We start from the raw sequence: 26,790 nt of genomic DNA, 5'->3' as shown, positions 1-26,790 counted from the left end.
TTTCTCGACAAGGAGCTGGATACGGGAAACATGAGGTACCCGGCTGCTAACAATCGGGAGCCCACATGTGGATTGATCAAGATAAGCGCCATGTACTCAGCAAATGCCCACATTTCTCTTTTGCCAACGTGCTCCTTAGTCCAGGGACAGTACGGACAGCAACCAACGCATTTAAAAAGTGGAATGTTGTTGGTTTGGAAATTCACCAACACAATTGTTGACCGACCAATCTGCGTATATCGGAGAATCTCGTGTAGTCCAGCACGACCAAGAGATTATGGCCCCTTATTGCTCCTTTGTGCCATACATAAGGTATACAGGTCTGCCTCGAATCTTTTTGAAACACTTTTAACTATATAGCGTAGTACTGGTTACGGGAGCTCCCGCTGCTAGCAATGCACCAGGAGACTTTGTGATTCAGCGCCGCTCGACGCCTCTCAACGCCTCTCAGCAAATTTTAGCTTCCTGAAGAAGTGGTTATCGCGGGAATGGAGTAAAGCTTGCATTAGCTCTGGACCTAACCTTGATAAAATCTACGAGATCTAATTACAAGCTTCGGAGCATGCATCATAAGCCATTACGTATCAACGAGTTATCATATGGAAGACACTAGGGTAATCCTCGCAATATACGTCTTGAATTGAACACGAATCGTCGCCTCATTTGCGTCATGTTTCTTTAACTGCATGTGCAAAATATTGGTGCTTCGGAGTCCGATACGCCAAGTCAGCATTAAATGCGTGACACGATCTGACCGTCTCTCTCAAGAAGAACAACACTTAGTTCATCATAAACAGGCCCTAGGAAGAAATACTCCGGCATCACCAAGCACGGAAACAATTAGGACGCACTAGTACTGATCAGGATATGGTTATACCTTCAGCACGCATTTCATTTCAAACACCGCTACATAGACTAACAGCGTCAAGCTCTAGAGCTTTCTCGACTCAAACCGCGATGGCTCTGCTTCTGACTGCACCAAAAAGCTGCATGACTTGGGCTCTCAAGATGAAAGAGGCTATCCCCAAAGAGTGCGAAACTACCCCTCGTTGGGACCGCTATTTCCTGGGGATCTTGGTTATCTCTCGAGGGCGATTGAAGCAGAGTTGACATTGTTGCGAAAAAGGTCACCACTGGCACAGTCTACTTCTTCGTCTATACGCTGTAGTGCAATAAGGCTTGGTCAATCCATTTCTTAACGGCACCAGGGATTGCCTCTGAAGCGGTCCACCTTTGTGTCCGCATCAGGCATTACACGTAGATCGGTAATCTCAATGATGAGGATCATGCGGATAAATAATAAATCTCAATCTACTTATATCAACTGAATCTTTCTTAACGGTATATCACGACTCTTGAGCATAGGAAGTACTCTAGGGTCATGATTAATAACCTCTCCTGTTATGTTATTTCGAAAGTTTCTCAAGAAGTCCGGATCATCTGGGCCACTCCTTCGATGGATAACCTCCCAGTCAGGAGGCAATATAGGAAGACGTGGGTCCTCAATCGTTTCCAAACCTGACAATGTGTTAATAAACCAAGTTGCCTCTCTACCATTGTAGCTGTGACGCATCTGTATCGTCCATCCCTGCGGGAGTGGCCCTAAGATTGCTTCCGCATCCATCAGCCCTGGCACAAAACACTGGCCAACTACGAGAAATGTTCCCTCTCCGGTAGGTCTGAGTAGAAGTGGAACATCACTTCCGAGTAAGATGAACACGCGATCATCTGGTCTAAAGTTAGCTAGATAGGACGCTTATATTTGGCCACTAACCCTGCTGTGGCTCTGACATCACGACACCAAGATATCCTTCATATGTCAAAGTGAGCCATGTTTTTTCGGTATCAAGTTCTTCCTTGAATAGATGGAAGATCCTGTCAAAGGAATCCTCTCCAGCCACAGCCGCTTGACAGCGAATTCGCAGATCCGCCACAGTGGGATAGTAGGTATTGCGCACATAGCGATCGTGCACTCGCCCCTTGGTAACGGCTTCCCAGAAAGCATCGAACAAGGAGCCTCCACCAGGATAGGACTTTATACTTAAGTCCCCGGGCGTCCAACTCGACAGCGCCCCAAACATCTCGGTTGCGGAGGAGACGTATCTCACAGCGCTCAGGCTTGCACACTCGATTCCAACCACCTCGAGGATGTTCGCATCGATATATCGCGCCTGTGAAGCAGTATGACCAGAAGGCTGTCTTGAGTGACCCTTACGGAAGCCGAACAGACTATTCTGGGCGACGGTCCAGTCGGGAACCCATGAAGGCCAATTCCTGTTGGCGTTGTTGTCTAGCTCACAGCATCGGAGGATAGATAGACGCTGAGTTATTTGGATGTGAGCGAGGGCCATCTTCCGATATGTATGGCACAAAGGCTCATCATAGTTTGGGCCTATGAGCTTGGGAATCGAGGGACACATGAGGCCCAATAAACCGTAGACCCTATCTCTTGGGTCTGTACACTGTCGTGATCTCGCCCATAGTAGGATTCGTGGGACGTTTCGCGCCACTTCCGCAAGAATGCCACTTCGGTACCTATTGAGAAACTCGAAAAGCTCGGGTTCAAGGGCGGGTTTCTCCACCAAGACTAGCATGGCCTTCCGGACACTCGTCCATGGAGCCGTATCATAGCCGCACTGAACAATGGCATTTGACGCAAGCATAACTTCCTGTAAGACCCACACTCGGCGGAAATATGGACGTTGGAATAGGGCAGTTATCGATGCCCAGGTCTCTTTATTCCAAGGCAACGGCACCCTCGGATCCCACCATGTCTTCTCTTGAGCTCCGGGGGCGTCTCCGTACGTCTCATCGATGGAAAATTCAACTTGAGCGGCAAAGTAGACCAGGGTATGCAAAGCATGGCCGCTTCCGTCTGCATCTGGGCCGAGCCATACAATTACGCTTTTGGCGAGTGAGTATATGCTTCTCATCTGGGGTACCTGAGAATTTCGCTCCTTTATGTCGTCTTGATTGATGCAGATTGCATCTATCCATAGAATTCGGGCTTTATCGGGGTAGCGGAGGTGCTCCAACGCGTCTGCCAGGTTAGCCCCAATCATCAACGTACATGATCTGTCAGACTCTGTCTGTATCTGGACCTCGATCTTTTCATTCGTCGAACCCCACACGTATGATAATGCATCATACTCTTGCTGAGTGCTTACGACCTCCTCATTCTTAGGTTGACAGTAAAGCGAAGGGTCTACTCCGGGGTCGGGATGATCCCAAGAGTTCTTTGGTTCTTTGAGGTGTAGGAATAGGTAGCGGCCCTCCAATGTTTCTTTGACTATCCATTCTTTCGTAACTGTCTTCTCCAATTCCTCCACTTCCATGCGAGGATCTGTTTTGGGCTTCGCAATGGGTCCATGAATAACTGAGGTATGGAAAATCTTGAATGTTATTTTTTGGCCTGGTAGGCCAGGCATTAGCTTAATGAGTCGAATCTCATCTACTTTCGTGTCAAGGCTGCTGTATTGGTATCTAGCCATAATAAAAGATGCCGAGGTGTATGGTTAAGGTGGGGGCAAAGCAAGCTTACTTCGTTCCCCGAAAGCACTTATATATAGTGAGCTTTGTCGATGCTAAAGTGTCGATTAAAGCTGAACTGAACTGATTTCAGATGTAGACTTTCAGGGAGTAGTAGTAGAATAATACTGATAATCCTGGAATTTGAGCTATCCTATAAGGGAGGGTAACTAAGCTTCTTGTTCTTAATTTGTGCTCTGTAGTCGGGCGTCGAGTGACGACTGTGGCGCGTAGAAATGTAATCCAGGCTGATTTATGTTGGTCTCGTGGGTTATTATTACTGGCCAAACTGAGACCATGATGTGAGACAGCCTGATAGGTTATCACAAAATGCAAGATGACGTGTCCCGGCAACTCCTGGACGCTTTAAAGGCTACTTTAAATTATGCCAAGCTACTTTCAAGGCGCTCTAAGTGTATATGGGCTGTGTCAAGATTATCTGAATGCTTGCATCAGTCCCAAATTTCATTACATGTGGCTTGGCATCATCAGGGTGACGAAGGCCTTGCTGAAGAGGCAGATACAGAATTCCCGGTATCGATCAATCTTTGCTTATAGCTAATTCTTGTACAAGAAACCGCAGTATGGATTAAAAAGGGCTGTGCGAGGGTAAAGCCTAAAAGAAGGTTGCGAGGAATTATCAGTAGTAGCTAGCCTCGATGTAATTAAAATAGCTTACGCAGCAGGGTTAAACCTTTCACATCTTCCAACATCCGAACTGCTGCAGTATGAGCATATACGAAATCTATAAGTTGAACTTATTAACTGGCTAAGTTTTGGTTTAAGCTGTTGACTTTTGGGATCTCTAGAAAGCGGTGTCTATATTGCCATAGTAGACAACGAGTCCATGATTAAAGACAGCATTCTATCAGTCACCCGTTACTCCCCTACCATAGACCTTAGCGCCGAGATTGCGAATCAGCTCTCCAAAACCACATCTGAAACCATACATCTAGGTGTCATATCTTTGCCTCTGCAGTTGAATATTTATTAGTCAGGGATGTTAGAAATCCTATGATTTGAGCCAGATGCCAGAAAAGGTGAACTGTTTAGAGATAAGGTGGGGCTTGAGCCTCGGGCTTTTGGACTCATGTTCCCTAAAGTATTACCTAGTAAATGCTGTATCTATATGCTAACTGCAAACCAATCCCTAAGATATTCTTTCACTCGTGGGTTATGGCGAGGAATATTTCCTGTATCATAAGGAGGTGCAATTGTGCGCAAAGTCGGGGCTAGGCTGAGTTTACGACGTCGCTCTAAGGTCTTTCCGAACCTGATCCCGTATTAAAGCAAGTCATTGCCACAGGATACTACAAGTCCTTACGTTTACCGGGGCAGCACGTAATTCTGTTGCTTATTAGTATTCAAGTCAATTTTTATCTCAACAGGGTTTTAAAAACACATAAAGCAAGCTCGTTTATGGCAAGTGAGTTGGTCAATCATATTGGACAGCTGCGTGTTTTATCTGGGGATTTCCCTGGAACAGGCAGGCATCTTCGAAAATTTACTGGGGTGCGTTCTCGGAGAAATGAACCCATTCAATAATTCCGACGGCTATTTTCTCGTATTTCATGAAGAGATGGTAGCGCAAAATACAACTATCGGGCAAGATACAACAAGGATTATTGTAGATCACATCCAAACTCACTCATCATGCACGCAGGCAAGCAACGGCACGGATAAATTGACCGAATATGCTTTATTTCCGATCCAAAAATGCCGCCGGCTAATTTCGAGTTTTGTCGTATTCCAGCTGCATTGGCGGTGCGAAGTAAAACTATTAGGCGACTTAGAACAAGGATTGTTGGAGATCATATCCTCTAGAGTCTCAAATTGAACCAGATTACTGCATATGAATACGTCTTGCAATGAAGGTTGACGTTTGCCCCCAATTTGTTTGGGGGCAAGGGTATCACTGATTCTTATTTAACTGCCTCTTTTCTCCTCAATGCCAAGTCAGACATAACCAGACAACTATAACTAACAATCTGCAATGTACTTTTTCTTTTTATATCTCTTTATTGCCCTTGCCACCTCAGTAGAGGCCCAGAAGGGTAACTACTCAGGCTCGCGGCACCTTTGGTATAATAGCCCCGGGAGCGATTTCAGATCATCTCTACCTATTGGCAACGGCAGACTGGGTGCACTGGTTCAAGGTTCCATCTCGGAGAAAATCATCATCAACGAAAATTCGGTATGGAGCGGTCCCTTTCAAGACCGTATCAATCCCGGCTCCTTAGAAGGATTTCCCAAGGCTCGCAAATTGTTGACTGAAAACAACTACACGGGAGCTGCGGGGTTCGCAGCAAGTGACATGTACGGAAAACCCCCACAGAACAGGTGGTACAGCGTGACAGGAAACCTGCTGTTGGATTTTGGGCATCAGGAGGAGCAAATCTCGAACTACGAGAGATGGCTTGACACTCTGAACGGCAACACTGGTGTCAGCTACGATGTCAATGGAGTCACATACACGTAAGTTCAATCGAGCTAAAGCATCAGGTTTTCGAGCAGATCATCAGGATTAACAATATTATAGTCGTGAGATTGTAGCCAACTTTCCCCTTGGCGTCATTGCAGCGCGTTTCACGGCAAGCAAAAATGGTTCGCTCAACATCGGCGTGAGCCTTGACCGCAACAGAGGCGTCATTAGTAACCTCGCAGTTGAAGGGGCAAATAACATCACGATGGATATTGGAGGCTCAGGAGCGGACGCGATTCCTTTCACTGCAGGCCTTCGTGTCGTTTCAAATGATGGTACGTGCGGTAGAACTTTGATGAAACGTCAAATAACGAATATCGTTCCTTCAAACATTAGCTGACCATGATTCGCATATCAGGGACCATAAAGGCAGACGGATCTTCCTTGAATATCACGAAAGCCTCCACAGTTGATCTTTTCTTGGATGTAGAAACAAGCTTCCAGTGGAGTTCCGAGTCTGACTGGAAGGCTGGTCTTGTGAACAAGCTAGACAAGGCAGTCAAGCGTGGGTTCGAGTCTCTCAAAGCGGAAGCCATCTCAGACCATCAGAGCTTGATGGAACGCGTGGCCCTTGATCTCGGATCAAACAACAGCACCTCGAGTCAGCCAACTGATAAACGAGTCAGTGCATACGCGAGTAACCCAAACGATGACCCTGAGTTTGTTACGCTGAGTTTCCAGTTTGGCCGTCACCTGCTTGTCTCTGCCTCTAGAGACACTGGCGGTCCTGGCTTAGGAGTCCCAGCAAACTTGCAGGGTATTTGGAACGACATGTATAATCCTCCCTGGTAAGCTTTTCCTACATCGCATCCAGCTTCGTCAAGGATGTGTGAAATAGCCATCTGGTATTAGCTAACCAATGAAACAGGGGAAGTAAATTTACCGTCAACATCAACACAGAGATGAATTACTGGCTAGCTGAGACAACCGACCTCCCGGAAACCCTCAGGCCACTGTGGGACCTCATGTATCGCAGCCTTGATAGAGGATCAGAAGTTGCCGCCAAGATGTATGGCTGCCCAGGCTATGTGTCGCACCATAATCTTGACCTCTGGGGTGATTCGGCCCCTCACGACAGTGGTACGGCTTATACCATCTGGCCATCGAGTAACCTCTGGCTCTCTCAGCATATGATGGAGCACTATAGATTCACTGGTGACAAGACGTTTTTGAGACAAAAGGCTTGGCCATTATTCAAAGACATCGCGGCATTTTTTGACTGCTATCTCTTTGAGTTTAATGGTAAATGGACCTCTGGACCTTCCACTTCGCCCGAGAATGTTTTCATTATTCCTAAGGATGGGTCAAAGGCTGGTAGCAAAGAGTCTCTCGATATTTCCATCACTATGGATAACTCTCTGCTGCGCGAATTCTTCTCCAACGTCATCGAGGCTGCAGGCATCCTTGGCGTTGATCTTAGCACAGATAAGGTCCTTTCAAAGGTAGAGGCCTACCGGGATGGTTTACGACCTACCGAAATCGGCGCTCGAGGTCAGATTCAAGAGTGGCGCCATGACTATACAGAAGCTGAACGGGGACACCGCCACTACTCACACCTCATCGATCTCTTCCCTGCCAGAGCAATGTCCCCTCTTCTCAACAAGACTCTTGCGAATGCAGCCCAGAAGAGTATTGAACTTCGGCTCGCTGCGGGTGGTGCGTCCACTGGCTGGTCACGCGTGTGGACAGCAGCACTTTATGCTCGATTGCTCAACGGCGACAAGGCTTATGGCAATATTCAGACTCTACTTGGTCGCCATCCCGCCACCAACCTATTTCACAATATCGAACCTGGCCAGGCATTCCAGATTGACAGTAACTATGGTCTAGTAGCTGCTGTGGCGGAGACTCTAGTCCAAAGCCAAGCCGGCGTTGTGCATATCTTGCCTGCACTGGGCTCCCAGGTGAAGACTGGTTCTGTTTCTGGACTTGTGGCCCGTGGGGGCTTCCAAGTATCCATCGTTTGGCAGGATGGGCTCCTCGTGGAAGCGAAAGTCAAATCCAGACTAGGCAATTCTCTGAAAGTAAGGGTTGCGGGTGGTTCAAGCTTTGAGATCGATGGAAAGGGAGTGAATAAGGTTGAGACCACGTCAGGACAAACATATACTATTACTCTCGCCTAAGCTTCAGCAATACACAAGGTAGTCCTATCTACAGCTTAACCCAAGTTCTCACGATCGTGCTTGCGTATTATCGAGCTCTTAACTGCCAGAGCCAAGGTAGGAACAACTCCACCAGTTTGATCTGATTCAAATCAGGATTGCTTTGAAAGTGTTGAGCCTTGCAGGAAGAATGGCAGAGAAGATTTGTGACTGGAGGTAAATCGTTTAAATACGCACTAAACGCTTAGCTTCCGTGACTTGATTGGTTGGTAAAGTCCGCTGCCTCTCGAACCCGCTCGTCAATCAGTCCAAATCAGGAAAGTGATCATTAGCTCTTAATCATGCCCATATTTATTATCTCCACGCTTTGCTCTTTGCTATTTATATTCCGCTTCGGCGCTCTTTATTAATTCTCTTTTCTCTTTTTCCTCGGTAATCTGTCTTTTACCACTATCTCATCACGTCGCCAATTCGACAATATGTCCAATGAAACAAGCTTGGTCTTTGTTCCGGGCGCATGGCATAAGCCATCATGTTACGGCAAAGTAATGGAACATTTACGAAGCCAACATCATTTGAGATGCATTCCCGTCACGCTTCCAACAACAATGGATAACCCAATGGCAACATTCAAAGACGATGTTGGCGCCGTCCGTTCTGCTATCAGGCAGGAAACAGAAAACGGCCGTGACGTGATTGTCATTGCGCATTCCTATGGAGGAACGGTTGGGAACAGTGCCGTTAAAGGTTTCTCGAAGCCAACCTTTGTACGCGAGGAGTCATCCATATCAAGCCAGAGTTCAATATCAACAGCTACGTCCAGCAAACGAATTCCAGAGACAGGACACGTTGTCGGTCTTGTTCTCATTGCTACCGGATTTTGCTTCACGGGGCTCACCTTTATGGACCACTTTCTCAACATCACTCCTCCATTCTTCCGCGTCAACAAAGAGACTGGGTTCGCAGATCTCGCAGTTCGTCCTCAGAAGTTCTTCTACCACGATCTACCGCCTGCCGAGGCAGATCACGCGACTTCTATGCTCACCACGCAAAGCCTTAGAGCATTGTTTGAAGGTAGTGAGTATTCGTACTCCGGGTGGCTGGATGTACCTGTATGGTTCATCGGAACTGTCGAAGATCAGGGGCTGCCAATCGTCGTGCAAAGAGCTCAGATTGGGATGGCGAGGATGTTGGGTGGTCGCGTGGTTTATACCGAGCTGAAGACAAGCCATTCGCCATTCTTAAGCCAGCCAACGCAGGTTGTGCAGATCATGCTTCAGGCTTTTGAGTCATTCACGGGCACAAGAGCCGACGAATCGCCAAAGGCACTCGAAGTAGCAAACAAGCCATTCATTCCTCTAGTGAGCCCTTGGCAACCTACAACATGGTTTCGGTACGGACTACCGCTAGTCGTTGGTAGTTTTGTAGGTTGCACTATACTATTGTATAGAAAGGTCAAGAGCTTGTGGAGTTTTCAGTCCGGGGAGACAAAGGCGGACTAGAAACTCAGGCACAGTGTAAATCTGTGTGAAGAAAGAATCTCCAATCAGTGTTTATATGTTATAGTTCGTTAGTTCAAAGGATGCATCTTCAACTTCGTGTTCTGCTAACTTTTTTAGACAATGCACAATGCATAGAGTTCAATCGAGAATTTACTGTTATTTTAGTAGCTACCTTAAATCTTGCTTTGGGAAGGCATAAAATATCGTTACATCAAATACAGCTGTATCTGCATATCCATAGTGGCTGCGCGACTTGATTTGTGCATAGTAATACAGCCTATTTCTAATACCTCCTTTTTATAGGCATTTCCCTTTATATCATGATATGATCTGATAAGAATGGCTGTTACTCAGCCCACCATGATGCAACGTCAGCACAACTGGTCATTGGCGAGGGCAGGGTTCCCCTCTCCCTCTCAAGTCCGCTCAATTCAAACTGTCAAAATATCTCTCGCAATCACTTTGATCCAGTGTCACAAAAAAAATAGTTCTCCATGTCGTCGCCAAAGACCAAATCACCAACTGGGCCGTCATCCCCGGCCTCTGGGCCCAAGTCGACACCGTCTCCGCAAACTGAACTTATACCCGCTGCTGAAAACGATGACGTGAGGTTTTTTGAGATGTTCTCTACCACTTGCTATGCTAACGTGCTAGAAAGGATGTTCGAGACGACGCCGACTCAACACTTGAAACAGACGCGTGAGCTTTACTCTTGCGGTGATATACAATCGATGTTAACAACACTTTTAGTGATAGCTCAACTGCCTCTGTTTCTTCAAGCATCCTTCATTACAGAAGCATTCAGGGCCGAACTTTTCATAGCGACAAGTTCGTGACTGAATATTCTTTTCCAAATGATGAACAACAATTAGAGTCTGTTGACATCAGGTGAGATCTAGCGTCCTCGACCCTTCAAGCCGCCTGCTCATCAAAGTCCAAGCCATCATTACTTGACGGTTCTGCTCGACGGTCAGTTGTATCTAGCTCCTATTGGAGACAACATCCAGGTATGTGAAGAAGTCGTATCGTGGTCAAGAAGTGTCGGCATTGATATGTGATTAGAAAGCGCTTGATGTTGGGACAGGAAGCGGTAAGTCTCCGTACATTTGACTCAAACTCAAAGCTAACAAGCCTTCGAGGAATCTGGGCGATGTATGAGAACTGTAGGTTCTATTAAGCGACGTGATGCTGACACGCTTGCAGAGACTTTGCAGATCAGTTCCCGCAAGCAGAAGTGACAGCAACTGATCTCTCACCAACACAGCCCAAATGGGTCCCCCCAAATGTGCGTTTCGAAATCGACGATGCCACCGAAACGTGGACTTGGAAAGACAACACCTTTGATTTCGTCCACATGCGTTATCTCTTCGGAGCCATCCAAGATTGGACTGCTTTATACCAACAGGCCTACCGTGTTTGTACGCCGGGAGGCTGGGTTGAGTCTGTTGAAGCCGACATTCATTTTCGCAGCGACGATGGCACAGCTGAAGAGGAAGAGGTCTATAAGTTGTGCAACAAGCTGTATGAGGAGGGTGGTAAAGCAATTGGTCGAACGTTCTTCGTGCATGACTTGCAACCGAAGGGAATGGAAGAGGCAGGGTTTGTGGATATCAAGACGGTGGACTACAAGGTGAGTTTACAGTTGATCAGTGAGCTCTTGCAAGGCTGATTCCGTCCGCGATATGCAGATCCCGATTGGGGATTGGCCCAAGGACCCAAGGCTGGCCGAGGTCGGCCGATTTGTCAAGCTGACATTGGAGAATGACATTGAAGGTATGCTGAGCCTATTATTTGTTTCTGTTCTATGCTCACAGCTTTTAAAGGATATACTCTGCTGTTGTGGAACAATGTGTTGCAGTGGCCAAAGGATGAGTACCAGGTGTTCCTGATGGGTATACGAAAGGCTCTTCGCAACCGCAAGATTCATGGTTATTTTGTGGTGCGCTATGTGTACGGCCGCAAACCAGAATAATACTACGGTGTCATGGGATTACCAAGCAGGCGTTTATTGTCCTTCGAATAGATAGCCAGGCTCCAAGAATTCTCAAGACCACCAAGAGAGAAAATTGTTCAAGGCCAAGCACTCTGTTTAAGTATTACATCCATGAAGCTATTGTTTGCGATCCAAATCACGCTATCTTCTTGGGCAGTGCGACGTAGTCGGGTCCGAATAATATATTCGGGACTGTACCAATCAACCATTGTTTCACATAGGTCTGGCACTTGAAACCACATTTGCACGGCACTCAGGTGACCTCGACGGAGCTGTTATGAGACATAAGGAGTCTCGAGAGCATCTCGTAAAACGTCATTTGTACGACACCTTTAAATGTTGTCGTAACGAACTCATAGAATTAATCAAGCGACGTTGCCAAGCTAATTCGTTAGTGCTAGTGTGCATTCCGCTGGTGAGATGAGTTGTAAAAGCTTGACTCTGAGGCTTTCAGAACGTCATGGGATCACATGGGAGAGCACGGTATTAAATTGCATTTCAAAATTGCAATTGCGGCTATTAGGTCCAATTTACTCTGGTTTTGTTGCCTGGGGACGTGCCCGTGAAGAATCTCGTCATGTGAAGTGAATTGCATTAAGCTTGATGACATTTACGTTTTAACGAGATATTTACGAAGCACGGACAACAACATCATCTTCTCACTTCAACCTTCCAATTAGAGCCAATAACGCAGTTCTTTCGGTTTGCATTCAGTTACACCTCTCTATACATTTTATAGTCTCTCATTTACTATTGAGTATCTCGTCAATAGCTGTCCTCAATTGTTGGACTCCAGGTTAGGATAGGATGCAACCTCGGCCAAGTCTGCCCCACCTCTTTTGCTGGAGAACACTATCCTGAAGTAGTCAAGCCCATAGTGAAATCACGCAGTAATATCGGCTAAGCCCGAATTAGGCACCCGGTCATTTGAAACAATGAAGGGGGTAACGTCAAGCGAGCAATGCAACGCATTCCTCGCCCCTTTTGCCAAAACATGGACCTGTAAACAAACACAGCAGCAAACTTATGACTGCTTTTTACAGCAGCCAGAATAGTGATGCAATCGGTACCTTTGATGCAACCCTTTTGATCTTGAAGAGTCGTAAGACAATGGCAGGCAACAAGAGCAGCAGCAGCAGCAACGATAAACCTCTGTGGCGACCGCTGGCACATAAGTTGTCCAGCCTGATCCCGCTGCGACGCCTCAATAAAGCCAAATCCAAGCCCGATGTCAGGTCCGACCATGCTTCGCAATCCAACGCGTCGGACTTTCGACTTGATGTTCAGTTAAACGGCCTCGAGAGCCTTCGTCTCCCGAGTAGTTGGCTCCTCCAGCCCAAGGACGCCGACAAGCAGCAATCATCGCCTGCCGACGCGTCGCATCAGTCAGCGAGACTTAGTCATCCGTTTTCGCGGAAGCCAGTTAATCGCAATGAAGCCACTCGACCCTTGACATTTATCGACAGCAGCGATGCAGACCAGCACCAAGCTCGAGCATCGGCGCTGGAAGCCATCAACAATCCAGATGTGTCGGCAACGCCCAGTATCCTAGACCGTGGTCGACCAGTCGAGGCCAGACATTTAATTCACCAGCCGGTCAAGAACCTCAAGAACCATCGCAAGTCATTACCTCTAGACCTGGAGACTATGTTCCAGGCCCCTAACGAAGATCACGATTCAAATGCACTACGCACCGCCACTATTCGCTTGGTGCCAAATGAAAGTCTCATTGCCACTCCATCTACTCCATCGGTAAAAGAATCGCCAAGATGGACTGCAGAGCGTGAGGCACGGTTAGCTATGCCGCCACCACCTAGACCACTCAGCACCAGCCCAATTGACTCGCCGTCTACTGCTACGCCTTCTAAAGGAATCCAAATTCCACGAAACCCTCAATTGGCCTTGAAGAGACCCACCAGCCTTGGACCTCCTGCACAAAAGGCTGCCGAGTCACCCTCATCAGAAACTCCCCTCGCTAGGGTCAATTCAAAGCGACCAGGCGCACTGAGTGACCGCCTAGCCTGGATGCGAAAGCTAGAAGAGAAAGAAAACACCAAACCAAACAACGACCTGACCGCGCTTCAGAAACGAGCTGGCTCCGTTTCAGACAAGCTCGCCATGTTTGAGAAGAAGAACCTCTCCGTCACATCCGCCTCCTCCAAGCGCCTCCAACTACCAGCGAGGAACACAAGCAGCCAGTATTCAGCGTCGGTGCGCGAGTCCATCTTCTCGGCGGATGGCAGCGCTTATGCCCCGTCGCCTCGCACGTCGATGGACACTGCGCGGACTTCCTCCGTTATGAGCTATTACGACGATTCGTTCCGAGAGAAACTCGAGTCAATTGTTGGTCAAGAGCCTGAGGCGAATAAGCAAGCAGAGGAGTGAATTGGTTCCTCACTCAGTGCTCTTGCCTTGCTTTGATGAGATGATTACAGATCGAGAATGAAGATGATTTAGAATGTATTTATTGATATTACTAGAGCAGGTTTCTTTCATACGATGGCGTTGATGACTTATCTTAGATATGATTGGGGAATTATTTTAGATTCTCTTTAATATACTGCACGCAATGTGTCACTTACATTGAGTTGTCTTCTCTCCTATGTTTAGTTGTACAAGCTGTACACGTACATACTGAAGGGACAATAAGTGCTGCCTCAAACCAGTTGATGGAGAACATCCTTTCCGTCTAACCATCTCTCGACGTTTTCTGCCTGTTCAGCATACCAGCGATTCATGATGCCCTCCTCCACGTACCCCATATGCGGCGTTACCAGCACGCGACTCTTCCTACCTTTTCCCCAGTCCTGAGACCGCCATGGACTATCTGCAGGTAGAGGCTCAGATCCAAAGACGTCGAGTGCAACGCCGCGAATGGAACACTCATTGGCTGCCTCCAGCAGTGCCGTCTCATCAATGAGCGCGGCGCGGGATGTATTAATTAGCAACGCCGTCTGCTTCATCGCTGCAAGTTCCTTGGCGCCAATAAGACCACGTGATCGGTCACTCAAAACGTAGTGCAGAGTGACTACATCAGCAGTTGCAAACAGCTCTTCCTTACTAACTGCTTGAAAGGTCTTGTCGCCATCCTCATCCTCAATGGGCAGGCCAAGCTTGACAGCCATCTCATCAGCCCTAGCTTGGTCTAAACTGCTGCTCCAGCACTTGATCTTCATGCCAAAGGCCAAAGACCCAATTCTTGCCACTGCTGCTCCCAACCTTCCCAGACCAACGACCCCCAAAGTCTTTCCCGACAGACCAATAGCCATGTCTGACTGCCATCCACCGGCTTTGATGGAAGTATCGTCTGCAGCGATGTTTCTAGCCAGAGCAAGGATCATAGCCCATGTGTGGTGCGTTGCAGGATGGCTTCCTCCTTTGCGGATGTCCTGCTTATGCTGTGTTCCGTCACTCCGGCCGCGACCTAGCGCTGAAGCAACTGTGATCCCCAGCTTCTTGGCTGTCTCTAGATCAAAGGTCTCAAACTGAGTACCGGTACATAGTAGCAGCTTCAAGTTGGGTAGCTGGTGCAGCAGCTCCCCAGAGAACGGGGTTCGCTCACGCATGGTGGAGATGATGTCGTACGGGTAGAGCTTCTCAATCAAGTTGCTCCGCTCTTCAGCAGTTCGCTGAGGAAGGTGGGCATCAGACAATTCTACTTGTAATTTCGGAGGCTGCAAGTGCCCAAAATGTTTTGCTGAGATCCGAAGGTAGTCGTCCAAGACTAACAGGGAGGGTATTGATGATTCTCCGTGGAGTGGAAGCCCACGAGCAGTACGGCCCAGTGAACGCATAGTAGGAAGCATCTCAATTCAATGTTCTTTTGAAGCCTGAGAGTTTCTGTTAAAGTTTCAAAAAAAGTTTTATCGATTTCATCGACCTGGAGTTAAATATGAATGATTATAAATGATCTGCAGAAACCGCCCGTGTTGATCAAAAGCCGACCGAGCTCGGCTCGGCCGAGTCAGATCCGAAAGTCATCGAACTCGCTCAACGCTACCGGGTAAATACAAAATGAAGATATTTCCATCATGACTGTTTTCTTGACCACCGGCTGATACGATGATTAATAGCAGATGCAACAAAGGAATATTTAACAGATGTGACCTATTATATCATTTCATATCAAGTATAAACCCTTTCATAAGGTCGCTGCTACAGTGAATGTCAAGAAGCGATGAAACTCAAAGACGATTGGGACAAACATCCTCACTAGTTGTGAAGCTATACCCTGTTGTGACCTACCATCGTGAAAGCTCGTCACTACCATAAGGCCATACACAATGGGGAAGTCCATTATAAAACAAATTGCATTATTTCGGGCACTTGTCCGAGCCATCCCCCAATCTCCAGCTTCATTTACTAAGGTTAAGCTTAATCGTGCTAGTAAAAAGCACCCCGCTGGATCTAACCTGTAAAAAGAAGGTATCTGAAAGCCTCCCCCACGGGGAAGTGGGCTTCGGCAGCTCTTCATGAACCCGATTGCTGCTGTAATCGGTATATCAGACACCGAACCTCGGGCTTGGCACTCTTTGTTTATCTATTTAAGCTTGTACCACACGCTAACTCTCATGCTAACTCGAGTTTCTCGTGTTGTCGCGTCCCAATGCATCTTCCCTGTATGTCGAGTGCCCTCAGGGCCGCAGGCGTGGCGTTACTTGCCATCACTGCCAATGCCTCTTCTACTCCAGCCAAGGATTGGACCAGTTTGAAGCTTCTCACAAAGTCAGCCGATTCTCAGGTTCAGACCGTTATCGACAGTAAAAATGCCTCATTGACTGGCTCACCAAGGTCATTGACACGTGAGGTCCGTCGCCTTGTTACACCATTTGTGTGGCCAAACTCGACCTACTACCACGATGAATCTCTGTTGCCGCATATCGAGGAAATGCTCTCTGTTCTGGTAGAGGTTCAGCATGATGACGGGACTTACACCGTCGGCAATCGACACTCCCCGCCTGATACCGGCTTCTTGATCGAAGATTTTGGTATCATGGTACGCATCCTCGAGCGAGACGATCATGAGGCTTCGCAACCTTTTGCCAAAGCCATGCGTGGTATTCTCAAGAAGGCAGCGCCTGGTCTTGCAAAGGGCGGAATTCATACCCCCAATCATAGATGGAAAATTTGCAGCGCCTTGGCACGCATCTCCAACATCATTGAAGATCCCAGCTTGATTAAGAGGATCGATGAGTGGCTTGCAGAGGGGATTGATATCGACGCTGATGGCATTTACTCGGAACGTAGCCCTAACTACTACTCGGCCGTGTCGAACCCTTCTCTATTGACGGTAGCTCACGAGCTCAATTACACAGAATTGGTCAGCTTTGTCCGCAAAAACCTCGAGCTTTCCATTGAGCATGCCGAGCCAAACGGCGAGATGGAAACAATCCAGAGCCGCCGACAGGACCAGTCTCAGCCTCCAGGGGACAACATGGGGAACTTTTACCCACAATTTCGCGAGCTTGCTCTGTTGGACAACAACGGCCGATTCGCTGCAATGGCTCGTCTCATTGAGAAGCGAGTTGGGACGCAATTGGGCGATTTTCTAGGCAACATCATAGAACGCCCCGAATTGGCAGCAGAATTGCCCAAGCCAAAGCAACCATTTTCTGACTTCAAGAAGCACTACAAGTCGGCAGGTCTTGTACGAGCCAGACGTGGAAAGCTTACAGTGTCGGCATTTGGTGGGTCGGACTGGTATACCATGGACGGAAAGAAGGCCGAGTTCTACAACCGAATGGGCTCGGGCCTTTCGACGAATCCGACCATGTTCCGAGCCTGGAACGGAAAGGCGGTTCTTGAAGCCGTACGACTTAGTGCTAGCTTTTTCAGCATGGGTCACTTCCGATCGAATGGCGTTGAGCTATCCAAGGATGGTGTTATCAAGCTGGGGAGCGAGATCGAAGTTCCATACTACCTCCCTATTCCAGCTGATAAACGCGACGACAACGGGACATATGCGCTGTCTAAGTCGGTCGATGGTCGCTTTTACGCCATGCTTGACTTTACGAACCGCCCAACCAGTGTTCGTCGTCTCAAAACCGATGTTGAGATCAAGCCGACAAAGAAGGGATATGATCTCGATTTTGAGGTTACAGGAGAGGATAATGTCGAATTGACCTTTGAACTGACGTTCAGAGAGGGTGGAAAGTTCAAGGGAGTGAAGGAGATTCTTGATAGCGACAACACAACCATATACCACCTCATCGAAGGAAAGGGAGAGTACAGCGTGGGCGACGACAAGATCACCTTCGGGCCAGGAAATGGAAAAGGACCAATCGCAGCCGATGCTGGTGAGCAGTATAGCTGGCATGGCGGTAATCTCACTTTGCAAGGCAATCATGTGTACATCACAGGCACGACGCCGCTGAAGTATACTTTGAACCTCGGCTTTGCTTAGATGGACCAAGCAAGGGACTGTTCTTGAATGCTCAGAGGGAATGGTCTGATCGGTTATAGATAAGCATTACGTGTTGATCAATCAATTAGAAAACAATTATATCTCAAACATTACTTGGTATTAGTCTTCGTCTAAGATCAGCTCAACATTAATATACATTATAACCACTTTTCTCATCAACATCTATTCCTCAAGCTCAGCCAGCATGATGTCGGCAGCCTTCTCAGCAACCATATAGGTCGACACAGCTGTAAAGGTACCGGGGATGCGAGGATAAACCGAAGCATCAACAACACGAAGACCAGTGACACCTCGAACTCGGAACTTGGAGTCGAGAACCGCCATCTTGTCATCATCAGCACCAATGGGGCAAGTAGAGGAAGCGTGGTGACCCCAAGCAACATCCTTGACATATGTCTCAATGTCCTTCTGAGAAGTAACATCGGCACCAGGGAGAACCTCAGTGACATTGACAGCCTGGCTGGCCAGTGCGCTTCGGGTAAGCTCGACGGCCTCGTACAAGGCCTGGAGATCAGCAGAGTAGTCGCCGTTTCCGGTGTCAAAGTAGTTGAAGGTGATGGCAGGCATGTCAAGAGGATCAGCTGACTGGAGGAGGACCTCGCCGGCGTTGTTGCGAGGGTGAGCCTTGAGGATGGCCCATGAGAACCAGTTGTGCTCGATGGTGGCGTTGACAGCGTACTGGGGGAAGTATCCTCTGAAGTTGACGGGACCACCAAAGGCGAAGATGTCAAAGTTGTCCTTCTCAGCAGTGGAGCTCTTGTAGAACATGGAGGCAGCAAGGCCGGAAGAGGAGTAGATGCCGTGATCACCATCAACGGGAGCTCTCCAGCGGTCGACACAGGGGTCCTCATCAGTGAAGAGGCCGAAGGTGCAGCCATCGAAGGATGTGAAGTTGTTCTCGAGAGTTCCCTGGACAGAGATCTCGTAGTGGTCCTGGAGGTTGGTACCGACACCAGGAAGATCAGAGATGACAGGGATATCGAACTTCTTCAGCTCATCAGCAGGTCCGATACCGCTAAGCTTGAGGATCTGGGGAGTGTTGTAAACACCGCCAGCAACGACAACCTCGCGAGAAGCAGTGGCATTGCCGGGAGTACCAGCAGCACCGGTAGCAAGGGGGCTGGCCTTGTAGAGATGCTTGCCGTCGAGGAACTCAACGCCATTGGCACGAGGAGGCTTGGAGTCATCGAATGTGACCTTAGTGACGTAGCAGTTGGTTCGGACATCAAGAGGATACTTCTTGGTACCGTTGGGGTGCTTGGCATCGCGGACAGAGAGGATGAGCTCACGGGGTCCGATACGGCTAGCGTCCTTGGTAGACAGAGGGATCTGGTAGAAGCCAGGTTCCTGATCACGAGCCAGAGTGTCGGCGTTGGCATCGTCGGCAATCAGACCATCCATGGTGATATTCTTTCCAGTCATCTCGGACAGAGCAACGGCACCTCCACTGAGGATGCTGAGAAGCTGCTCGTCGTTGAGGGGAATGCTGAGGGGGGCAGTCTCAGTGCTGAGCCAGCCATCGTAGCCGTGGCCAGCCTCGCCAGCAGGGCGGTAGTTGTTGTCCTCAGCCTTGACAAAGTACTTTCGCATGTTATCCGCTGACCATGAATCATCACCGGTGAGAGAGGCAATATACTCAAAGTCAGACTGGTGAGGGTAAACAGCGATCAAAGCATTGTGAGCCGTGCAGCCACCCAGAGCTTGAGTGCGGGGGTACAGAGTACCCTTGATCTCAGCGCCCTCAGGAGGGTTAAGACCAGTGTACTCCCCGTCGGGCGTATCGTAAGTGGTCTTGTAGTCACGAGCTTGTCGCTCATCGTCAGCGTAGTGACGAACAAAGAAGTTCCACGAGATCTCGGGATCCTCAGAAGCATTGGCAGAGTAGGCAGGGACGGTGTAGTTGAGCGAGGCGTAGTCGTCACCAGCTTCGATGAGAAGGGTCTTGTGACCAGCCAATGCGAGGCGAGCAGCCAGAGGTCCTCCTCCAGCACCTGAGCCAACGACGATGTACTCGTAGCCTGTGAGGGCAACGGCGCACACGGAAGCTGGGGCGGCCAGAAGGCCGGCAAAGAAGGCGTGCCTCATGATGTATTAAGTGAGATCCAATCAAAAGAGTGTAATAAATGAATGACGTCCCTGTGGCCGTGGTAGGTCAACAAGGGAGAATGAAGGAATGACTGTAATGAATGGATGGTGAGGTACAACAATTGTCGGCTGCAACTTGCTATTTATCTATCCATTCATAGAATATCAGGGCCCCAACTCAAACCAGGGGAGGTCTCGTTGAATCAGTTCAATGTAACGACCTCGGCATTCAGTCCAGAACTAGTCAGGGGTCAGCTGCATATGCCTGACCACTCCCAGCACCAAATCCCCCATTATACAGAACCAATAGTTACCAGACCCAACATCGAGTGCAGAATCTACAGGCTTGGCTCACACATCGCATTGCAGGCTGTGCAATACCACCCCAACGATCAGACAGAGCAGTTACCACGAACGGCATAGTATCGGCTCACACTAGCTGCGTTTCCGCCCATCCCCGAACTTGTAGCTTGGCCCGGGTTCCACTCCCGCGGGTTTAAGACATAACTGGGGCATTGAGCCGCACATCGTTACATGCACCAACCAGAACCATCGAATCCCCCGCTGCAGGGGCTGGTGCTTGTCGCATCGAAGATCAGCGGCTAGGTTCAATTCCGCAGCTCGCCGTTTTCTCCTGACCATAATTTTGGAGAGGGAGTTATGCGGTGCAGGATATAGGCAACTGGTCCGTTCGCGGGGCTTAAGCAAGACCGTTATATGCAGGGGATGTAAATGAAATGCGGTCATAATTCCAGTGAATCCAAATATAGCCACCTACATCCGATTCTAATGCCGGGCCCAAGACATAGGAGTTGTAGTTCTAGAAAGATCTTGTGACTTGGCTGTAACCTATTCCTCCCTCAGCTTCTTATTCTTCCCAGAAAAGCTCTCCTCAACAATTCTGTTCTGACGAATAATCTCATCCCTCGCCCCCTCCCACGTCTTTCTCTTGCCCGTCTCGAAATACCGAAACATGTGAGCCGTCTCTACACCGTGATTCATGAGGTTATACATCTCCTTGTCCTTCCACCAGAACTTCCACCCTGCCCATCCCCATCCCAAATTCTCCATACCCGTTCCGGCTTGTTCGTGCATCCAGGGCTGGAACTCATACTGTTTGACCATGCTCACGTCTAGATGCGGCTCGCGGGCCCAGTTTGCTGCGACCCATTTTTGATGCTCGTCAACCCATTTCTCCATCTCTTCATAAGGCGGTAACTTGCTCACGCCTCGCCAAATGTTTGAGATGGCCATGTTCATGACATCGCTGAATGAGAAACCGTTGTTTTTGCCATATGCTGAGTAGCAAAGCACGGCGCAGCTGTCTGCGTATTTTGGGGGAAAGACATTCATGTATAGGCGTTGAATGGCGGGTCCCTGATAGCTAGGTGACTTTGGCATACTCTTCTCAATGAAAGGAGCGACTGAAAAGTCGGCACGGTAGCCTGTAGTAAGGATAACGCTGTCCACGTCATCCACTACAGTCCCGTCATCAAACTCGATTGATCGTCCGCCCAAGAAGCCTTTGATCCCGTGCAAACTCGTCAAGCTGCCGTCTTGCAGATGAGGAACAATATCTTGGATGAGACCCGGTAATCGCAACGTCGGGTTACGGAATGACTGAATCCGCCATTCCGGGTCAAGTTTCACGTCTGAGAATTGAGACGAGAGAAGTCTGGCTCCCCAGCCTGCTAAGTACCTGTAGAAATTAGGTACGTTTCTTGCCATCCATTGTGTAATCTGGCGGCGTCTCCACGAGATCAATAGGTCTGTCGGCCGTCCTTTACGCATGCGTTTTACCATCATTTGGCCACTTCTATGGGAGACGTAGACCTTTTTCGCTGTGCTGATGACTTGTGGCGTGATCTCGCCTGTTGTTGTGGATAAGCCGAGAATTACCACTGTTTTGCCCCGGAACGCTTCTGGGCTAGAATTTATTGGTGAGTATGTTCCAGGGAATCGCGCATCAGAGTGTCACGAACCTTCGGTACTGCTGCGAGTGTATAATCTCTCCCTCAAACTTATCCTGCCCTGGAAACGTCGGCATCACTCTCTGAGTCTGATAGCCATGACAGAAAACAACCTTGTCAAATGGGCGAGATTCTGTTTCTCCCGTCCCGACTTTCTCAACCTGTACTACCCACCCACTATCGTCGCTGTTACGGTTGACAACTTGAACACTGCTATTGAACGAGATGTGCTCTGTGAGCTTGAAGTGCTCAGCGTAACTCTGCATAAACTCTTGAAAGTTCGCTGCACTGAGATAGACAGGATACTCTAGTTGCAGTAAGCGACATCACGTCAGCAGAGCCAGGCCCAACTTACTGTCTGGTATTGGAAAATCGGTAAATCCACAAGTATACTTGCTAATATTCGCACTCGTGGATGCTAAAGCAGTAGTCCACCCATTATTTGCATCGTATGCCCATAAACCTCCGACGGAACTACGTCTCTCGAACAACGTTGCGCTGAAGCCATTTTGGAGAAGCTGCTTGAGCATGGAAATGCCCGTTGGACCTTGACATGTTAGAGATCAACATGAGATGTCGCGCGAGTACTCACCGGCGCCTATGATGGCAACACTGACGTGCTTCATTTTGCCTTTTCGTCTGGCTTCCTTTACGCCTGACTTGTATTAGATATGAAATTGTCGCAAAAGTGAGGGCGCAGTGGTATTTATGATGTCTTATCAAAGGATTAGACATTCAATTAGCCGATTGGCATGTTCGGAATGTGGCGCTGTTCATTGGCTGTCCGCTGCACGAGACTAAATTCTTACATGTCATCATTCATCTTCCTGGGATCGGCATTTCTGACAAGTTTTCCACTGCAACGTCGTTAGTATGATCCGGATCTCGCGGAAGTTATAAAACTTTGGAGAACTACCGGTATTGGACTTGCGATGGTTTAATATGCAAGTATATCTTTAGCTATAAAGACGGCCCCTCATTTCCTTATAAATTCACGGACCAACTAACCTGAGATGTGTATACATTGCTCATGCCCAGGCGACATTCTCATTGCTACAGTACGGAACAGGTTCGTGAGTCCACCTTGGACTTACACTCGTTCTCGTACTGAACAATAGGCGACAAAATTTTGCCCCAAGCCGTCTCAAACTCAACCATGTATCCTCTGTGCAAAATGTCCGGGTGCTCGGCCCAGGAGTCACTCAGGATATAGAGAAGCTCTCCAACATGCAAATCCGGAGTCATGGGTGCAAACTTGTACGTACCCTGGATCGTTTTGACAGTTCCGGGTGGGCAAAGGCCGACCTCTTGCTCGAGCTGCACCGCATCAACAGCAGTGAGTGTAACCGTCGCATAATAGGATCTACCACTTTTGGCTCGGCGGCGAAGAGCCAGCATCGTGTCAATGATCCTAACAACGCCTGCGAGCTAGGCATCTTAGTGCATGTTCTCTCGTAGCCAGCCCTAGCAAGATCCAGAGCACAATTACTCAAAGAACTTTGAAACCTCTGCAAACAATCCTTACACCATATTAAGGGAGATGAAAGTCACTTGAGATAGTCACTAACATATATTAATAGCCGGATATATACACCACATCTCGAATATATTTACCTAAGCATCTCTATAATAATAAAGCTCTATTACAGTAGCTTGAATAGATATATACCATAATACATAGAAACTTTTATTAAACCCGGTGTACTAAATCTTAATAGAAAACACTTAAAATCCTAAGCTTGAGGGAAGATTTGGCCTGCTTATTAAGTGCACACACATAGAGAATAAAGTTCATCCTTAGGTCAAAGGAGAATGTTAATAAGTAGCCGGATCTCAGCTTGGATAAGGATTACTTTGCGAGGCAGTGCAAAGCTAAATCATTAGCGATTTGCTCAGAGCTTCATATCCCTGCTAAGGTCTACTTATTGGCATATGTTGGCGCAGTTGCATATAACTCTGGGACAAAATTATATTTACACTCTTAGCACCTTAGTAAAGTAGGCATCATTATTTAAGTTTAACTTAATTGGCGAGTTAATACTAGTCTGAGAGATTCTCCTTCTACCTGCCCTTTAAGAAGAATAAAAAAGGCGACAGGGTTACCCTAGCTGCAGAGATAACAAACCCAAAACGGCTAAGATATTCAAGTAAAACTGCGAATCAAGGCTCGTCTCATAACCAAACCCCAGCAGCCAGACTTTGCCTTATAAATTAGTAGATTCCCTCTAGAAGGATATTTTCTTCATTAGGATATTGTCGGGATTTAGTTACTATATACCACTATAAAGTAGCTTGCAATAGACCTAAAACTGCTAACGCAAAGTGTAAGGTAATTATAAAAACTACTAAGATTTAAATAAAACATATTATTAATATAAAGGATATTACTTATTTTAATACTAGTATGAAATATAAGACCGCTCTTTGTACTTGTTATTAATTGCCGCTGTATTAATAACTAATTTCGCTAAAGTAAAACTATTAGCTATAGCTCCAGTGGCTGGTATAGCAAGGCTCTATTAAGCCTAGACTGCCAATAGTTTTGCACCGAACAGTACTAGAACTGAAGTGAATGAACAGCGTCCACCAATCACGTAGAAGTTTTAGCAACAATAAGAAGAAGCAAAGGCCCTTTTCGTAAAATATCAGCATCTCGTCCATCTTTGCTCACTTGTCGCTCGTTACTTGTCCTTCAATTACACTCGTTTTCTGATTCATTTCGCTCTCTTACAATGGCCTCTAAGACGCTTGTGGCCGCCTTTGTGGCGGCCTGCTTCATGTCTAGCTCCAATGCTAGCCCTTGCAAAGTCAGCTCCAGGTCTAGGGATGTTTCGACCTCTACCGAGGCGCTCACTTCTACCTTGAAGGCTTCGATGACTACCCAGACCGCATTCTCTTCTACTGTTCTTTCGTCCACCGAGGACGAGACCATCACTGTAACTCAATCTGAGAGCAGCACTGAGACGTCTGCTGCCTCCGATGATGTCACCACTACCGCCATCCTCTCAACAACCGAGATCTTGTCAACGACTGATCCTGCCACCACCCTTTCAACAATCCAGGTCTCATCAACAGTTGAAGTGTCGGGGTCCACCACCACCACCACCGAAGCTACTGCTGCTACACAGTATATCCTCAACGGCGAATTTGACGACGAGATTACGGCACCCTGGCAACTCGTGAACGATGGAACACTAGCTCTCGATGCCACTATCAAGCACGATGGCAGAAGCTCTGGGCATCTGACCTCTGAAACCAACTACATTTGGCAACCGTTCAATTCACTCCAAGCCGGCGTCACGTATTCGGTGTCCGCTTGGGTGCGCACAGGCTCCGGATGCGACCAAGCTTCTATCTGGTGTGGCTATAATGGTGGTACCGCCCAACAAATGGACTTTTCTATTTCCTCTGCAAACACATGGCAACAGATCTCAAACTTTTGCAACTATAATCAAGCTCAAGTTGCTGCCGGAGGCTTGAGTCTCTACATTGGCATTGATTGTATGACTACTGAAGATACCTGGTTTGACTCAGTTACGGTTAGTGCGTAAGGCTTGAGATGCATGGTTTATAGCTACCTTTTTTAGAATACAATACACTGGCATTTTTCCATAGCAAGGCTTCATTCAATATTAATGAGTAAACGATGCAAAGAAGAGTCAGCTGGTCGTTTTGTAGCTTTTACTTCTGGGTTTTACGGGCACTGGAATTTGACTCTTCCGCTGGCAATAGTCAGCAGCCGAACCAGCCCACCGAATAGCTCTCTGCCTTGAATCTTGATGGGTTTTCTCCGACATTTCATGTAGCTGAGAGATCGCCAGAACTCAGTCATCATAGCCTAATTACATTACTTTTTGACAGAGCAGACTGCGATAGGACCAAGATTAAAGACGCAAATCCGAGGACAATCGTAAAGGTCACCGCCATCTAAAAGCCCTGGTGTTAGTAAAGTACACAGTGACATGGAGAACATCACTTGCCTTGGAGTTGCCATCCCACCAGCCATCCTCTCTAGGCTTCGAGGGCCCAAACTCGGTGCCAGCCCATATCAGAGTTGTCAAACCGATTACCATACAAAATATGGCCAAGACTAAAAACGCAAGGCTGAATTCCCATGCGTATACCTGTAGCCAGCTGGGTCGAGACTTATTATCGGATTGCCGTTTTCGAACAAGGCTGTTTCGGATCAAGCTGAGGCCGTCGGGGTGAGCAGACAGGCGGTGCAGTCTCATGCTCTGAACTCCTGCAATTACTACTGAGAAGAGGGCAAACACGAGGCCGCTGAACCACATCGTTCGCACTGACCAGGGCTTGTTGCGGCCGTTGGGGAGGACATCTGGCCAGGAACCTGTTGTGCTGAGACAACTTGCGAGAAGAGCGCCCTGTTTAGAATTTCGGTGAGTGGGTAGTAGAAGAAGGGATTTAGAAGTCAAGTACAAGTGTTCCAACAAAATTCAGCTCCTGCAGCTTATGGTCACGCCAATTCTTTGTCATCTCATCTTTCTGAGTCTGGTCATCTTCATTCAACATCTGAATGATAGTGTCGGCCGAAGTCGAGGTCTCTCCTAAGAAGCTAAAGTGAGGCATGGTGACGAATGTTGTTCTAGCTCATGTCAGCCTTATTGTACCGGAGTCTCATTGTCGGCTACGAATGAATTTTACCGTAGCTTTTTAGTACCTGTAGCCTGCTCAGAGATTATAAAC

At 47.9% G+C, this 26,790-nt stretch overlaps 12 protein-coding genes across 12 annotated transcripts; 6 read left to right on the top strand and 6 right to left on the bottom strand.

Moving 5' to 3' along the window:
• Positions 1 to 1,315: 1,315 nt before the first annotated feature.
• FOBCDRAFT_278639 (heterokaryon incompatibility protein-domain-containing protein) lies at positions 1,316 to 3,491 on the bottom strand (the record flags this gene model as incomplete). Its single annotated transcript, XM_031187577.2, has 2 exons — positions 1,316 to 1,728; positions 1,775 to 3,491. The coding sequence occupies 2 exons, from the start codon at positions 3,489 to 3,491 to the stop codon at positions 1,316 to 1,318; spliced, it is 2,130 nt and encodes a 709-aa protein (XP_031034842.2).
• Positions 3,492 to 5,521: 2,030 nt separating this feature from the next.
• FOBCDRAFT_142758 (alpha-L-fucosidase) lies at positions 5,522 to 8,133 on the top strand (the record flags this gene model as incomplete). The annotated part of the gene is made up of 6 exons (XM_059608147.1): positions 5,522 to 6,003; positions 6,068 to 6,294; positions 6,369 to 6,798; positions 6,879 to 7,165; positions 7,502 to 8,004; positions 8,089 to 8,133. The coding sequence occupies 6 exons, from the start codon at positions 5,522 to 5,524 to the stop codon at positions 8,131 to 8,133; spliced, it is 1,974 nt and encodes a 657-aa protein (XP_059465689.1).
• Positions 8,134 to 8,591: 458 nt separating this feature from the next.
• FOBCDRAFT_263697 (Alpha/beta hydrolase fold-1) lies at positions 8,592 to 9,614 on the top strand (the record flags this gene model as incomplete). The annotated part of the gene is made up of 2 exons (XM_059611329.1): positions 8,592 to 9,505; positions 9,563 to 9,614. 2 exons carry the CDS (start codon positions 8,592 to 8,594, stop codon positions 9,612 to 9,614), a joined length of 966 nt encoding a protein of 321 aa, XP_059465688.1.
• A 433-nt stretch (positions 9,615 to 10,047) lies between these two features.
• Positions 10,048 to 11,875, top strand: FOBCDRAFT_230475 (S-adenosyl-L-methionine-dependent methyltransferase). Its single transcript, XM_031187580.3, has 9 exons — positions 10,048 to 10,219; positions 10,273 to 10,313; positions 10,365 to 10,502; positions 10,555 to 10,621; positions 10,677 to 10,704; positions 10,754 to 10,766; positions 10,818 to 11,244; positions 11,303 to 11,387; positions 11,438 to 11,875. Exons 1-9 carry the CDS (start codon positions 10,109 to 10,111, stop codon positions 11,584 to 11,586), a joined length of 1,059 nt encoding a protein of 352 aa, XP_031034845.2. The 5' UTR covers positions 10,048 to 10,108; the 3' UTR covers positions 11,587 to 11,875.
• Positions 11,876 to 12,596: 721 nt separating this feature from the next.
• FOBCDRAFT_230472 (uncharacterized protein) lies at positions 12,597 to 14,232 on the top strand. Its single transcript, XM_031187581.3, has one exon. It carries the CDS (start codon positions 12,634 to 12,636, stop codon positions 13,990 to 13,992), a length of 1,359 nt encoding a protein of 452 aa, XP_031034846.3. The 5' UTR covers positions 12,597 to 12,633; the 3' UTR covers positions 13,993 to 14,232.
• FOBCDRAFT_230471 (glycerate dehydrogenase) lies at positions 14,233 to 15,438 on the bottom strand. Its single transcript, XM_031187582.3, has one exon. The coding sequence runs from the start codon at positions 15,411 to 15,413 to the stop codon at positions 14,265 to 14,267; it is 1,149 nt and encodes a 382-aa protein (XP_031034847.3). The 5' UTR covers positions 15,414 to 15,438; the 3' UTR covers positions 14,233 to 14,264.
• Positions 15,439 to 16,213: 775 nt separating this feature from the next.
• On the top strand, positions 16,214 to 18,125 carry FOBCDRAFT_167118 (uncharacterized protein; the record flags this gene model as incomplete). Its single annotated transcript, XM_031187583.3, has 1 exon — positions 16,214 to 18,125. The coding sequence occupies one exon, from the start codon at positions 16,214 to 16,216 to the stop codon at positions 18,008 to 18,010; it is 1,797 nt and encodes a 598-aa protein (XP_031034848.2). The 3' UTR covers positions 18,011 to 18,125.
• On the bottom strand, positions 18,126 to 20,209 carry FOBCDRAFT_230468 (uncharacterized protein). The gene has a single exon (XM_031187584.3). The coding sequence runs from the start codon at positions 20,114 to 20,116 to the stop codon at positions 18,194 to 18,196; it is 1,923 nt and encodes a 640-aa protein (XP_031034849.2). The 5' UTR covers positions 20,117 to 20,209; the 3' UTR covers positions 18,126 to 18,193.
• A 636-nt stretch (positions 20,210 to 20,845) lies between these two features.
• FOBCDRAFT_263691 (flavin monooxygenase-like protein) lies at positions 20,846 to 22,712 on the bottom strand (the record flags this gene model as incomplete). The annotated part of the gene is made up of 4 exons (XM_054706650.2): positions 20,846 to 22,043; positions 22,099 to 22,393; positions 22,442 to 22,633; positions 22,679 to 22,712. 4 exons carry the CDS (start codon positions 22,710 to 22,712, stop codon positions 20,966 to 20,968), a joined length of 1,599 nt encoding a protein of 532 aa, XP_054562625.2. The 3' UTR covers positions 20,846 to 20,965.
• Positions 22,713 to 23,089: 377 nt separating this feature from the next.
• On the bottom strand, positions 23,090 to 23,484 carry FOBCDRAFT_205760 (uncharacterized protein; the record flags this gene model as incomplete). The annotated part of the gene is made up of 2 exons (XM_059609159.1): positions 23,090 to 23,094; positions 23,181 to 23,484. The coding sequence occupies 2 exons, from the start codon at positions 23,482 to 23,484 to the stop codon at positions 23,090 to 23,092; spliced, it is 309 nt and encodes a 102-aa protein (XP_059467793.1).
• Positions 23,485 to 24,747: 1,263 nt separating this feature from the next.
• On the top strand, positions 24,748 to 25,698 carry FOBCDRAFT_230465 (uncharacterized protein). Its single transcript, XM_031187586.3, has one exon. The coding sequence runs from the start codon at positions 24,819 to 24,821 to the stop codon at positions 25,635 to 25,637; it is 819 nt and encodes a 272-aa protein (XP_031034851.2). The 5' UTR covers positions 24,748 to 24,818; the 3' UTR covers positions 25,638 to 25,698.
• A 40-nt stretch (positions 25,699 to 25,738) lies between these two features.
• On the bottom strand, positions 25,739 to 26,790 carry FOBCDRAFT_188649 (uncharacterized protein). The gene is made up of 4 exons (XM_059608664.1): positions 26,749 to 26,790; positions 26,524 to 26,689; positions 26,067 to 26,468; positions 25,739 to 26,013 (listed from the first exon to the last, which is right to left on the bottom strand). The coding sequence occupies exons 2-4, from the start codon at positions 26,671 to 26,673 to the stop codon at positions 25,918 to 25,920; spliced, it is 648 nt and encodes a 215-aa protein (XP_059465687.1). The 5' UTR covers positions 26,674 to 26,689; positions 26,749 to 26,790; the 3' UTR covers positions 25,739 to 25,917.

The sequence above is a fragment of the Fusarium oxysporum genome, chromosome VIII (assembly GCF_013085055.1).
Source record: "Fusarium oxysporum Fo47 chromosome VIII, complete sequence".
NCBI lineage: Eukaryota > Fungi > Ascomycota > Sordariomycetes > Hypocreales > Nectriaceae > Fusarium > Fusarium oxysporum.
Note: the sequence above shows the minus strand (reverse complement) of the source record. Positions and strands in the feature narration are given on the sequence as shown.